The sequence below is a fragment of the Gadus chalcogrammus genome, chromosome 8 (assembly GCF_026213295.1).
Source record: "Gadus chalcogrammus isolate NIFS_2021 chromosome 8, NIFS_Gcha_1.0, whole genome shotgun sequence".
In the NCBI taxonomy this organism is placed as follows: domain Eukaryota; kingdom Metazoa; phylum Chordata; class Actinopteri; order Gadiformes; family Gadidae; genus Gadus; species Gadus chalcogrammus.
This window is the reverse complement of record NC_079419.1, coordinates 22,834,062-22,847,305: the sequence shown is the minus strand read 5'-3', so window position 1 is coordinate 22,847,305 and position 13,244 is coordinate 22,834,062. Positions and strand designations below refer to the sequence as shown.

The following is a 13,244-nucleotide window of genomic DNA, read 5'->3' as shown; positions in this document are numbered from 1 at the left end:
GGATCACAACTTCAGCAAAACATTTAGCTGATGTTGTGATCCATAGTGAATTTATACTCTAGTGTGGTTTCAGCCCACTGTCTACCATCCTTTGAAATGGTGCTGATGTGCCATGCAGTCGAAAATGTATTATTACGTCTGCGTCTTTACACTTTCGAAAGACTACTTATGAAAGTCACTCAACTTCACTTCGAGGGGTACCTTCAAACAGCCTTTTGTGTGATTTAGCAGGTTATGTACTGGGCCTCTCCCAGACATTCAATCCATCATCCACCCTAGACCTGGGAAAGGCATACTAAATATGGATAGCTTATTTAATTTGCCATTTCATTTCCAAACCATGCCCATTCACAGCGAGACTCCTCAATGAACCCAAGCTCCAGCCTCTTCTGGACCTCTGGACCACCTCTTGATTCTGTAATGACAAATTCTCTAACATCTTTCTTCTTGGTTCTGTCTGATTATAGTGTTCAATGGGGTCGGTATGACCTGGCAGATTGGAAAACACATCCATAGTCTGCTGTACTCGCTCTCTGGTTTTAGCTGGCCAGTAGTCATGCTACATGGGTCACTTGGGAAACTATGATATCACATGGAAGAATATGAGACAAAGAAGGCAGCACAACATACCAAATGTTCATGTCCCCCATATCCTCAAATGTCCTCTCTGAATTAGTTTAATGGTAAAATTGTATTGGCTTCCGCAGGCAGTGTTGGCACCCTTTATAGTTTACAGGGCCAACCTTTTTGCTTCCTTCATCTGGTCCTTGAAGAGGACACAAACCTGGTTGGAATCAGGACCAGCCATTTATCCCCTGACTGAAACTTATGATGTTAACCATGTTTGTACCCTGCAAACATGGCGATTACTTTGAAGCAATCGCTGACATGCTTGCGAACTCTTGATACCGCCCAAGAGTGAGGTATATCGTTTGTGATCTCTTTTTTCTTAAATTTTAAAAGAAAGGAAAATGGATTAGATATTCATGCAAAGAGTAATCAATACATTATTTGTTAGTCTCAAAGTGACATATAATAGTATTATAACAAATATATATTTGGTGTACAGAGTACAGAGACATGAGTATATCATAAAAAAATTGTTCTTAGGAGCATTCTTAAAATGACCCCTTTTTGCTTATTAATTGGAATGATGTCCCTCTAATCTAGAACCCCTCAATTTGAGCTCTGTTTCATCCCCTGTACCTTTCCTCGACTTAGTGGAGTATTTTTCAGAATCAGGGACTTGGTAACTAATCCTGCTCCTTCTAGGGTTGGCTCTATCTGCTCTGTGCGTGCATGTTCTCATTAGTGGTAACACAAGCTGCACTCAAGCTCCACTCTCTTGGACATACATACAATACAGCTTTATTCAATTTGTACGATTATTTTGCCACAATAATATATAAGGAAATAGTTTGAGTTTATCAGCCCACACCAGACGACGCACCAAACATCACAAATGTAAAAGAGCATCTTTGTAAAGCCAATGAGAGCTTTTGTTACACCTTACAGGCTTCTTCACCTACTCTCAGCGATGGGTAGCTCGGCTTTTTGGAGGGAATGATTGATTTCGCTATTTTACGATGTTATCAGTGATAAAAAAGATGGAAGACATTTAAGCGAGATAAATATAATACTGAAGCACATTCAAATATTATCAATGATAAGATAATTGTACAAGGCGGATGAGAGGATTTTGTTTTGTAAAGTCTATTGTCAGATCAACGTTGGGAATTTCCCATTTAATACAACATCATTACCATTCTTGGATTCGACTGTTTTGAAGACCCTTGGATCTTGAGCAATTTACTCACAGTGATTGTGAGTAAAAAACTATAAATACTTGTTAGATGATGGTAAAACAAGATTTACAAAAAGGAAGATATTTGACGGTGACCATCACCTGTCATCATGAAATGGATTTTGTGGAAAACTACAGTGACCACCCTTAATGGCACTTTTAACTTTAAGTGCATACCAGCAGTAGTGTAGTCGTAGAGTACTTTATAATGCCTTAAGGGGCAAAAGCAGAGACTCTGGAAAACCCTAACTGATAGGAGTCCTTTTCACTGCTCAAAAATGTACTCTGAGTTATGAGAGACCTTAGGATATAGGATTGTTGATAGCTTGTTTTTACTCCTAAAAGTTGAAATAGCACGAACATGACCACATCCTAAGAAATCTTTGCTACTTCGGACAGATGTCGTACTTCGAAAGACATCCAAACAACAGGCTCGGATGTCAGAACAACAGAAATACTTAATCCATGCTTATAAAAATAAGCTAAATATTTTAAGCTTTTAAATTGAGAAAAGCACAAAAACAAGAGGCATGGTCACTTCAGTGTTAGAAGTCATGTCGCTAGAAAATATATTTCTGCATAAATAGGAATTCTATAGTGCAGAATGAGTTTGAAAACTGGTTTGACTAAAGTGATAAGATGTAAAGAAATGTTGAATAGCTTAAATCAAGTGAAAAGATTTGAACATAGTTCAAAAGTTTAAAGTCTAATTGGAGTTAACAATGTAACCATGCACAACATTTAAAATGGTTGGGAACAAATAAAGTTTAACAAATACTAACTAAACTAAAATTATAAAGTTTGAATGCATTTTAGATTAATTATAGAAGAGCTGTCGTGATAAATTGTGTGTGTGTGTGCGTGTGTGCGTGTGTCATCACGCTATTCTTTCACACCTAATTCACCGAGTTAGGCTCATACTGTTGGAGTCTGTGGAGTCTCAGCTTTCATTTAACATATCGTTAGTGTAGATAGCATGTTTTTTTATTTATTTTTTGCTACATTAGCATTTATCTTCTACCGAAAGCACACGAGGAGCGTGGAGCGTGTCTATGTTCCCCGGGTCCTATGTTCCCAGGGTCCTATGTCTTTGTATGAGACTGGGGAACATAGGACCCTTTTTAAAAAAAAGGGTTCTATGTTCCCCGCTTTTCCCAAAAAGGGTCCTATGTTCCCCGATATGTAGGCTATGTGTGCCCGGGGAACATAGAACCCTTTTTCAAAAAAGGGGTCCTTTGTTCCCCGGTCTGTTACTTTTTCCACCATTACTGCCAAATTCCGGCCGAGATAACCACCATTGCATGTCTTTACCTTTTGTGGAAGAGGGAGAGACGTCGAAGAGTTCTCCGACGCAGTCTATTTATAATATTGTAATGACCACGGAAGAGGCAGTGAATGAAGTATTGATTAGACAGCGATTTATTAGGAGTCGCAAACGGCAACAATCACTTTCTCCTCCATGCTAAGGTTCACCCCGGACTGCACTGCGCTGAGTTGGCCGTTTGAATGCTGATTGGCTGTTACGTTACACATGTCACTCAGTGGCCACGCTGTTGAACGCTGATTGGCTGTCATCACGCGAATGTCACGTCAAATATTTTTAAAGATTGATAGATTGCGGGGAACATAGGAGGACCCTTTTCCAGAAAAGGGTCCTATGTTCCCCGGTTTGTATTGCCACAGGGGAACATAGGACCCTTTTTGGGAAAAACGGGGAACATAGGACTTAAAAAAAAAAAAAAAAGGGGGAACATAGGGATGACCCCTATAAGAATAACCTAGCCACTAGCCATAGAATCATTCTCAAAAAATGTTTTGCCACCCATGAACACCTGATGCTCAATATTCATATTTCCAATAGATTAATAATTTTAGCCCCAGCCACCAAGAGGTACTGTTTAAACTTTACATTGTTTCTTGTTTAAAGATTCATGTTGTAAGGCTCTGCAACGTCTGAAAATGTTAGCTTTTCTGTTAGCCATCTTTGGCTCAAAGCGCAGTGACGATATCAAGCTCTTGCCTCAACTGAAGTCAATGAGACCAACTGAAAATATACGAAGCGGGTTTAAAACTGAAACTGTGGAACAAGTTTAAATTAAATAAAAAATAGGTTTACATACATTTAAAGTTTGAAGATTTGTTAAATGTTTGAAGGAAGTTCAAGGGTTACAATTTACGAATTGCAAAGTCTGAAGAAGTTAGGTCTCCATTGTCTTCCAAAGTAAAAAATTATATTTAAAAAGTTTTATAATTTAAGCACGCGATTCCAAGTAAATATTAACACAACGGAGTCTCTAGGTGAAATCATTTGGAAGTAGTGTGGCGCAAAAATGTGTCAGGGATGAGTTAGAGCGTTGGGGGAGCCAGGCTTTGTCTCTTTGGACTTTACGTCATGGAGTGGTGGCAGTCTAGGACGCCTTTGTGTCACGCCCTGTACGGTATTTCATGGCTAATGTCTTTACAGCCATGAACTTTTTCATGGGAAACTACACACATTATCGCTGGTGTAGCAATGGATTGCATATTGTGGTCTACTGCAGCAGAGTATAGCATAGTGTAGTGTAGCCAATCTGGTTAATGTTGCCCTTCCATTACTCCCTTACTTTTGAGATTTACGTCAGAAAAAATACCCTGAAAGAGTCCACTGCTGATGAAGAATATATTACTGCCAATGTCCTAACAGACATCTTAGAACAGCCTAAGGTATACTTTAAGACATGATTGATCTATGGGAAAAAAAATACCAAATGTTTCAACAACTATTGATTGAGACAACAAACAAGCAAATTGACAACCTAATGGAAGAGGGAATGTAAACCGAGCCAAGGAGTGTCAACGTGAGAGCTTGGATGGAACTGAGAGCAAGGTCATGGACCCTCTCCAAAGTAGAGCGACCCCCTGGAAAAGTGGTCTGACAACAGCAGGATACCGGCACAGACCCATTGTCTTCAAGGCTTTAGGATGGAAGGAAAAGATGGCTTTTATGGCAAGAAGAAACAAACTAAGAGGTATTAACGTGTACCTTAACAAGATCACACTGAAGCCGTGAGGCTGAAAGAACTCCCCATCATGAAGCTGAACGATCCAAGGAGAACACTGCCTATGTCCGCTATTATAGAGTTATTGTCCACCCCACTGGACTGAAAATGTATTTATTTTTACACCATGTTGATGTCAACACTTCCCACAAAAGGAATTCAATATCTCATGTGAATGTATGTAACCTAAATAATTCATTTCAGGAAATAGATAACCATACATAGATGGGACAATGACGATCTATGGGTACCTTCAGGGCCACCTCCCTGTTAAGCTCAGAGGGGACCTAATATCATGAGTTGAAATGCTATTGTTAAAGGTTAACCTGCCCCATCTAGAACCAATAATGCTTGAATGATGTTATTTATATATGGTATTTATACACAGATTATCAAGAAACTGACCCTCAAATTGTTAGGGTCAGTTTCTTGATAATATGTGTGAAAATTACAGAAATGTGAGACCTTGGAGATCTAAATTGATTGATAATATTAGACATTTCTATTGGTCTGATGTCAGTACACAGAGAAACCCAGATACAGTTTTCCCTGAACTATTGGTTCCAGTTTTGGATAAACATGCACCTGTCAATAAGATGGCTCCCTGGATTGATGATGAATTAAAATAATGCATTGTTCGAAGAGCAAAAGGAGTGGCCTGGATGCACATCTGTGGACCCTAACTATGTCACTTTAAAAAAAATCCAGGATTATTGACATAAAACATTATGGGGATATGCTCTAGAGTACCGTAATTGCAATATGGGCATCAAGAGATACTTCTCCATCTTTCCTTTAAGCTGAATGTTTTTACAACTGAACCTGTAGATATTGCCAATCTATTTTACTATTATTTTTATTGGCAAACTCATGCAGGAAGCTCAGGCAGGAAATGCCAACACTATACTATGAGCAATTGTATTCATGTATACTAGACAAAATTATTTCTTTGCTTTTACTGTTTTCACTGGCAGCCTATCAGTTTGTTGCAGAGAATGCAAATGCTATTTCTCTATGTACAACTTAAAAAGCGACTACCAGCATGTTTGTTATAGAGATGGGCAACCAACATGCACTCACAAAAATGAGAGACGATTGGCTATAAGATATTGATCAACATAATATCATGGGAGCATTTCTACGAGACTTCATTGCTTCCTTTGATGATATTGATCATAGCTTACTAAGAAGAGAACTTGTTATTATGTTATTGTTTTTTCTCCATCTTCCCTAGCATGGATAGGAAGCTACCCAACCAATAAAACACAGGAGGTTGGACCACTGCTCTTCTCAATTACAGATGATCTCCCACTTGCTTGTATAAAAGCCTGCATGTCTTTGAATGCAGATGATTCAACACTACACGTCTGCACCAACAGTCAGGGAAACAACCTCAGCCCTCAACAAAGACTCGCAAATAGTATATTGGATCACTTGTCCTGAACATATCGAAGTCTAAGAGCCATCCGCTAAGTGTCGTCAAGAGATGCTTTACTTTTTAAACACACAATCTGACCAAACAGGTCCTGAAGATGGCAGTAATCTTAGTCTGACCAGATACTCCAAAGACAAATCTAGGGAAGATACAACATGCAACGACTCTTCTGCCTGGCGGGTGATGAGAAGTTAAAAGCATTACTTGTTTCTGTTGACAAACAAATAACAAATATGATTGTATTCAAAGATTGAATGTTTTTATAGGCAGCTAACACTTGGCTTTAATGAACACACATAACCCACAAGACATGTCAGCATTGGTAACTAAATAATTCCAATCCCAAAACATATTTGAAAAAATGTGCAGTGCTGTATAGAGCTATGGCTGAAAGGAACGCTGTTCCAGGTCATGTCTCTAAAACACTAAATATAGCTAGTTTAAAAAAAATACAAGGGAAACAACCCCTCATGTCCCTTTGCATTCAATCTAAGTATGCATTGCTGACTTATTATTTTATTGTATTAACTTTGTTTTAGAATTTTTTTATTTGTGTTTTGTGATGGTTTGTTCTGTGTCATTTGTTGTGTGTTGACCCAAGGAAGAGTAACAGATTTTTTTGCATCAGCTAATGGGCCTCCTAATAAACCCCTAAATCCTATAGCTCATTCATGTTTGCACCAATTGACTAGTTGCGGACAGGTCTGACTGCTGCCCTTATGCTGTTTGCATCAGGCTGGACACCTCAAGGCCGGCCAGAGCCTTATTCCAAATGGCTCTATTCAGCGCTCGCTAACCTAAAGATTCTGTAAAATGATTCTTTAGGAGATGGATAGCTTTCCTTAAACAATCATCAAAGATGTCCCGGGATCCAGACACGATCAATATGCTCTCCAGTTTTTCGAAACTCTAACCCCTATGTACAAAACCAAGGTCACATTTGGCTAAGCTACCCCCATGCTCAGGTCTCCCAAAATGTCTTTCCTGTCCACTTCCATAACTGTTATTAAGCTGTTGCACTTCAGAGCAGATGCCGGCTTTTATCCAGACCAGAGATGGCAGAAGTGAATCATAATGAGATCCACAAACCCAAGATGAGGGATTCTTTAGCCTATACCGCCCATGTCCAACCAGATGGTGATTATTGGTACACCCCCCCATTACACTATCTCACAACATAGTCAGTAATAGTAAAGAATAGCAAGAAGTACCAGATGTTCTGCTCTTTTCAGTTACAATATCTGCTTGCTTTCTGGTCCCACTCTTGGCTCATCATTACTTTGTTACAGTTTTGAGAGCAGACTTTGACCGTCAGTGGTGTTACACAGGCACTCTTCAGCCATCAATATTTACTCACAGGCATTGTACCATCAGTTACGCCTGTTATTCTCAGAACCGCCCTCACATGTTTCATTCTGGCTCGGCCTGATTTGTGAAACTAAACCCCAGGTCTAAGAGTGGCAGGTGTCCCCTATTGGCCTAACTTGAAGTCGTTGTCCCATCTAGGCCCTGATAGAGGCATGCTCCAGAGCAACCTGAAAGTGACTGAAGAGTTTTTGATTAAGAAGACAAAACTTCCTCAGTAGACAATTGTATCAAAAGTCTGCCAACCAGCCCACAGGCCAAAGCAACTCTGGACAAGACCCGCACACTCTTTGCCAAAGGGAGCTTATAAGTGGGTAGTGGACTGACAATGACCAAACCATGGACCAGCATCTTCAGCCAAAGAAAAAAGCCAACTCAAGCAGAGTTGTAATTTCCCAAGATGGCTTAGACCCGGCACTTTCACTCTAGTGGAACTGAGTTGTATGAGGTACTTTATTGCTCCCCAGGGGGATTCATTATGACATTGTATGCCTGAAAACCTTGGCTACAGTACCTATTAGTTCAGAGATCCCCACATTACACACCATCTGTAGGTTTAAACCTGACCTGATCTATCCCATTGTGCTGGATGGCAAACATTCAGCACTTCATCCTTTGTCTTATGACCCAAATCTATTTTATCCTGGCCCTGAACAGGTATATGGCCGGGGAGATACTTCAGAAGTACTGGCTGGTAAGAGGCAAAGCTATCCGACAGCATCAACACTCTTATCTGCCAATTAGGAAGGTTGTCCGAAAGTATCCAAAATGTACAAGTTACCACTACTTCAACTCAGACTGTAGAAACCAGCACTCTGGTTTTCTAGAGTTAATTTACCCAGTGATATATATGTTCATTTCGGTTCTTATTTTGGTGCTGTCATTCTATCTTAAAGAACATGGGGTGAATTCCAGAAGTGACAATGCTTCTTCTAGTATCTCTGTAGTATCTCTGTTGTTCTTTCTTATCAGCGTCGCCCCACTTTTGGAATCATGGGATCTCATGAATATATCTCTCTCTATAGATAGCTGATTTGTACGAGGCTAGAAACTCAAATCAATGTATGAACTGGAAAAGTGAAGACCTTTGGCTGGTTTCATGGTGTACGATACTAGGTTGTCCAGCGATCAGTTTGTCAGAGGGATGGGCACTGGTTCCTGAAGCTTCTCCAGGCAGAAACCGACCGTATGGAGGGCTGGTGTCGACAGATGGAACTGGACCAACAGGCAAATTACCTGACAAATGACAGTATGTCTTTTTTAGTGGCGTATGTCATAATCCATCTGTCAACATGTCTACGTGTGTTTAGACTTCCATGGCAGAGTTCTTGTATTTCATTATTTTTGACAAAAATTACCCAAATCCCATTATGTTCCATCATTCTAACGTTGCATGCAAATAATGGGCGTAATCAGGTTTGTCAAGATATGGCATTCGAAAAATATTAGTTATTCGTATTTAGAAAATGACTGAACATAATACAGTGTTACTTCGGATGCCAAATAGTATAATTTGCAGAAAAATATGTTTAAAATAAGAATGCTATGTTTAATGTCAGATATTGTGTTTTTGTGGTTCCTCCCCACTTTTTTTGCAGTGCTGGGTAAAGTAAGAAGCGCAGTAGGAAGTGCCAAGCTGCTAATGTCACAGAAGTTTCAGCAGTTCAGGAAGCTGTGCGAGGAGAATCTGGTGAGTTTCTCTTTATTTGATCTCTTCTGCTCTCCTCCTTTTTTTAGCCCTGTAGCAGCAATTTATTTATAAGTTATATTTATTTATAACACTAGTCACAGAACGTGGATGTGCTCTAAAGAAATATCTTAAGAAAAGTACAAGGAGACCTTCATAACCCTCTGTAGCCTCTGAGGCATCCTCAACTTCATCCATGTGTAGATGACCATGACAGCCAAGACAAGCATGAATGTCAGTTAAGATCAAACACCATTCAGTAAACAGCACAAAAAAGTGAGAAAAAGAGAGGTTAAAGTTTTCACGCAATTTAAGCAACATTTTCCATGGAAATATATTTGCAGATGAAAACAACCTCAACCTCAGTTAGCAAAGAAATGCATATCTTCATTTGACTCAAAATCGTCTATGTATTTAGAAGGTTGAATGTGAGTTCACTAATAACTCCAAGTGTAAAATAGTGTAACACTTAGTAATGCAGAAACAAATGTAGAGATGATGATAGGTCTATGGATTTATTTTACCACTGTGGATGCAATAAAAAGACTGTGTGGAGAAATGCAAATAATAATTCCCCTCGATATCGCCATTGTATTTTGACATGGACGAGGTGAGGCCATGAAGGACCCAAATGTGATTGGTTGAACAAATGTATTCGCAGGCAAGAAGACCCATCAACAAAAGATATTGAACTTAAGATATTGAATGTCTATGGGAGATATTAAATGGATAGCCTATCAGGAGTGATAGAGAAGTATCACGGTCTAGATGGCATGTTAGTTAGAAACTGACGCAGCTGGATAGTGTGCTGCATATGCGTAATTTCTGTGTTATTTGGACCTATATTGGATTTCATAACTATTTGATCTTAGCTGTGAAAAGTTTGTTTTGGATGTTGACATTTTAGGAGCCAAAGCATATTAGGCTTGTGCATCATTAATACATTAGTGTTGTTGTTTACATTTACATTATATGCAGAGTTTATACAGAACATACAGCCAATGGATTGTATTAGTTATTGCAATATAGATAATATTTTCATGGATGATACAGGTTTAAGCTTTTTTCTGTAACGTTGTTCACTATACATGAGCATAGCATTTATTTATTTTTAATTTTTGTTCATAATGTTCTTGCTACGTTTGCTTAAAAAAAGATTGCTTTTGCACTTTGACGTGCATTGCTACTTTAGTCTTTTGTTATGCGCCTGTTTAATTGTGGAGAAAAACACATTTTTCTTACCGGAATTTACTGTTGTGGAAGAAGCTGTGGACATATTTTGTTATCTAAAAAAAAGCGCTCAGCAACAGAAAGAAATACCCTCAATTGAAATTGCAATTTTTGTGCATGATGTTTGTCATGATAAATAATTAAGAAAAAGGTAAAAAATATATATCCTTAGCTACGTTTCCACCACAGAAACTTTACCCCAGAACTAAGAGCCTTTGCAGGAACAAATGACGTTTCCACTGCTGGAACCAGGGTATAAATTACGTTCCAGGGACATTATTTCTACCAAAAAAATATCCCTGTGGCTTGCATAACCTAAGAATCAGTACGAGACCTGACAATATGAGGTTGAGGGTTGAATCCTTTTCACTGCCGCTGTTCTCATTGGAAAATGCTGCACATTCACGTCATAAAAACTGGTGAGGCTTGCAGTGCTGAACATTTCTGACTGAAGAGCCACATAAGTTTATTTCAGCCATTTCACTTCACATGTTCACTTTGAACAAAGTATTGTTATTGCATCCATAGTGTTGAACTATATTCATATAATTATCGCTTTCTTTTAATGTGTTGATCATTCAATAGCAGTCTGTGCTACAGGCCAATGTTTACTCACAATGCAGGACGTGATTATAGGTTGCTTTTGATAACATGACGTTTCCAGTTGTATCATGAAAGTTTTCGTTTTGTATACCAACTTTCTCCAAGATAGCCTATTTTGAGTTATCGAATGAACAGGGAGACAACTAACATCTCAAAAACAAGTATTATAGAACTCACACCATTTTATCTTATTCCCCCCCATCCGCAAACTGTCATTTTCTACACAATTTTACACTTCTATAAAAAAATCGAATCCATAATAATTAAACTCTTTAAATACATAGGATATTTTGATTAGGTTTTGGAGCATCCACTCATCTATCTGCCACAGCCTTTCTAGGAGTCCATGTTGTGCATGAGTGTGAGCAGTGATGAACAGAAGGTGCTGGGCACTGCTGCTGACTCCTGTGCTGGGCCCTGTATGGCGGCGGGTCAGCTGTTAGGACCGGGACACACTACTGTAGTGACATCGGTGTGATTAGGTGTGGATCGTCAGATCCGATGAGCAGGAGGTAGGCCCTCTGCAGAGCACTGGCGGGCTGGTTGTGTTCGGCTAGTCCCAACGTCCTCACAGTGAAGGCTCGCTGGGCCTGGTAGATGATGGGTGGCTGATCTGGAGGAGACACTGAAGGATACTGACACTCTGTGCAAGACCTGTAGCTGCTGCGAAGTGGCGTGAGAGAGTCCGCAGAGGAACCTTCACGGCCTCTCTCCTGCCTATGTTTCCTCTGCGTGGTAGCACGCTGTTCCCGTCTATGGGCAAACCCCACTGTTCACACATGTATTTGCACAGTTCCCTGAAGGCGTCAGTGAAGGTCTTCCACCGTCTTAACAGGGTGGAGGGGTGGACCACCACTCAAGCGAGGGGGATAATTCGCCTGCAGTCCGAACTTAGAGCCGCTGCCTTCCGACAGCCCCCAAAATCAACTTGCCGCTTTGTGGGACGGATGGTAGGTCTGTGGCTCACAGAGCGCTGCTGATGTAAACAACATAATGTACGCTGGTCTGCCTGTCGGCGAGGGGGACCAGGCCTCAGAAGCAGAGGAAGCTAGCACCCAACTGGGAGTGACATGCTTTGTTTTTCTTTCCTTCCCTAATATGTATATATATATATATATATATATATATATATATATATATATATATATATATATATATATATCTATCTCGTAGCTGGCCAGTGGGTGTGGGGTTTCCAAGCCACCTAGTTGAATGATAAAACCACACAACACAGAGAGCAGGTCCAACTCAGGATGGTTTATTCACCTAGTAAATCAAAACCACCAGGGTGGGGGAAACAGGGTGATCCCCAATCCGTAGTCCTCTCTGTAGCTTGCTAGCCCTAGCTCCCGCCCTGGCTCTGGCTTGTGGTAGCCTGCTCTTTCTTTTAACCGCCAGCACTCCAGCTTAATGGCCTTCAGGCCTGCCTCATTGATTGGAGGAAGTCCATGTATGGCTTGGGGTTGGAGCCAGCAGGTTGCCAGACCTACCACTCCCCTCACTCCTCCCTGGCGTCTGCCACTATATATATATATATATATATATATATATATAAAGATATAACTTATTTTGACTAAATGGCTCTTCTTCTTTACACAGCTTTGCCTTAGGCCTACAAACCTTTGCTGTCATGCAGCACGAGTCGGTAGGCCGTGTGTAGAATTCATTCTTTTTCAGTCCCGTCCATCGCCCTCCCTTCAGCCCCGGGCTTTGTCCGCCTCCATGCAGCATTCCCGTGTCCCTGTTGGCTTGGGACCCTCCTAGACCCCCACTTTCCCTGCTTCCTCCCTACAGTCTATTGTCTGTAAGGAGAAGGCGGAGCAGCTCGTTACGCTCGTGGCAAGGTCCTCTATCGCAGTGCCCGTCCTGCAGCTGTTTCTCCACTTGCAGAAGAGCAAGTCCATCACACAGGGTGTGAAGGCGGTAGGGGCCGGGGAATACGGCGTACTCCTAGACAGCGTTCCTCAGCTGCCTGCTAGCCCTCTCTCAGAGCGCTGTGCGTGTTTCCCACTATAGGATATATACTATATAGGATAAGAGGCTGAGGTGGGGACCTCCCATTCCATTCAAACAGCATCCTCC

General features: G+C 40.6%; 1 protein-coding gene across 1 annotated transcript in view; it reads left to right on the top strand.

The window, feature by feature from the left end:
- dlgap1a (discs, large (Drosophila) homolog-associated protein 1a) overlaps nucleotides 1–13,244 on the top strand; it is a 105,044-nt gene that overhangs the window by 84,077 nt on the left and 7,723 nt on the right. The window contains exons 12-13 of the mRNA XM_056597519.1: nucleotides 8,759–8,891; nucleotides 9,241–9,332. Of these exons, the coding sequence (XP_056453494.1) occupies nucleotides 8,759–8,891; nucleotides 9,241–9,332 (225 nt within the window). The remainder of the gene's footprint in view (nucleotides 1–8,758; nucleotides 8,892–9,240; nucleotides 9,333–13,244) is intronic.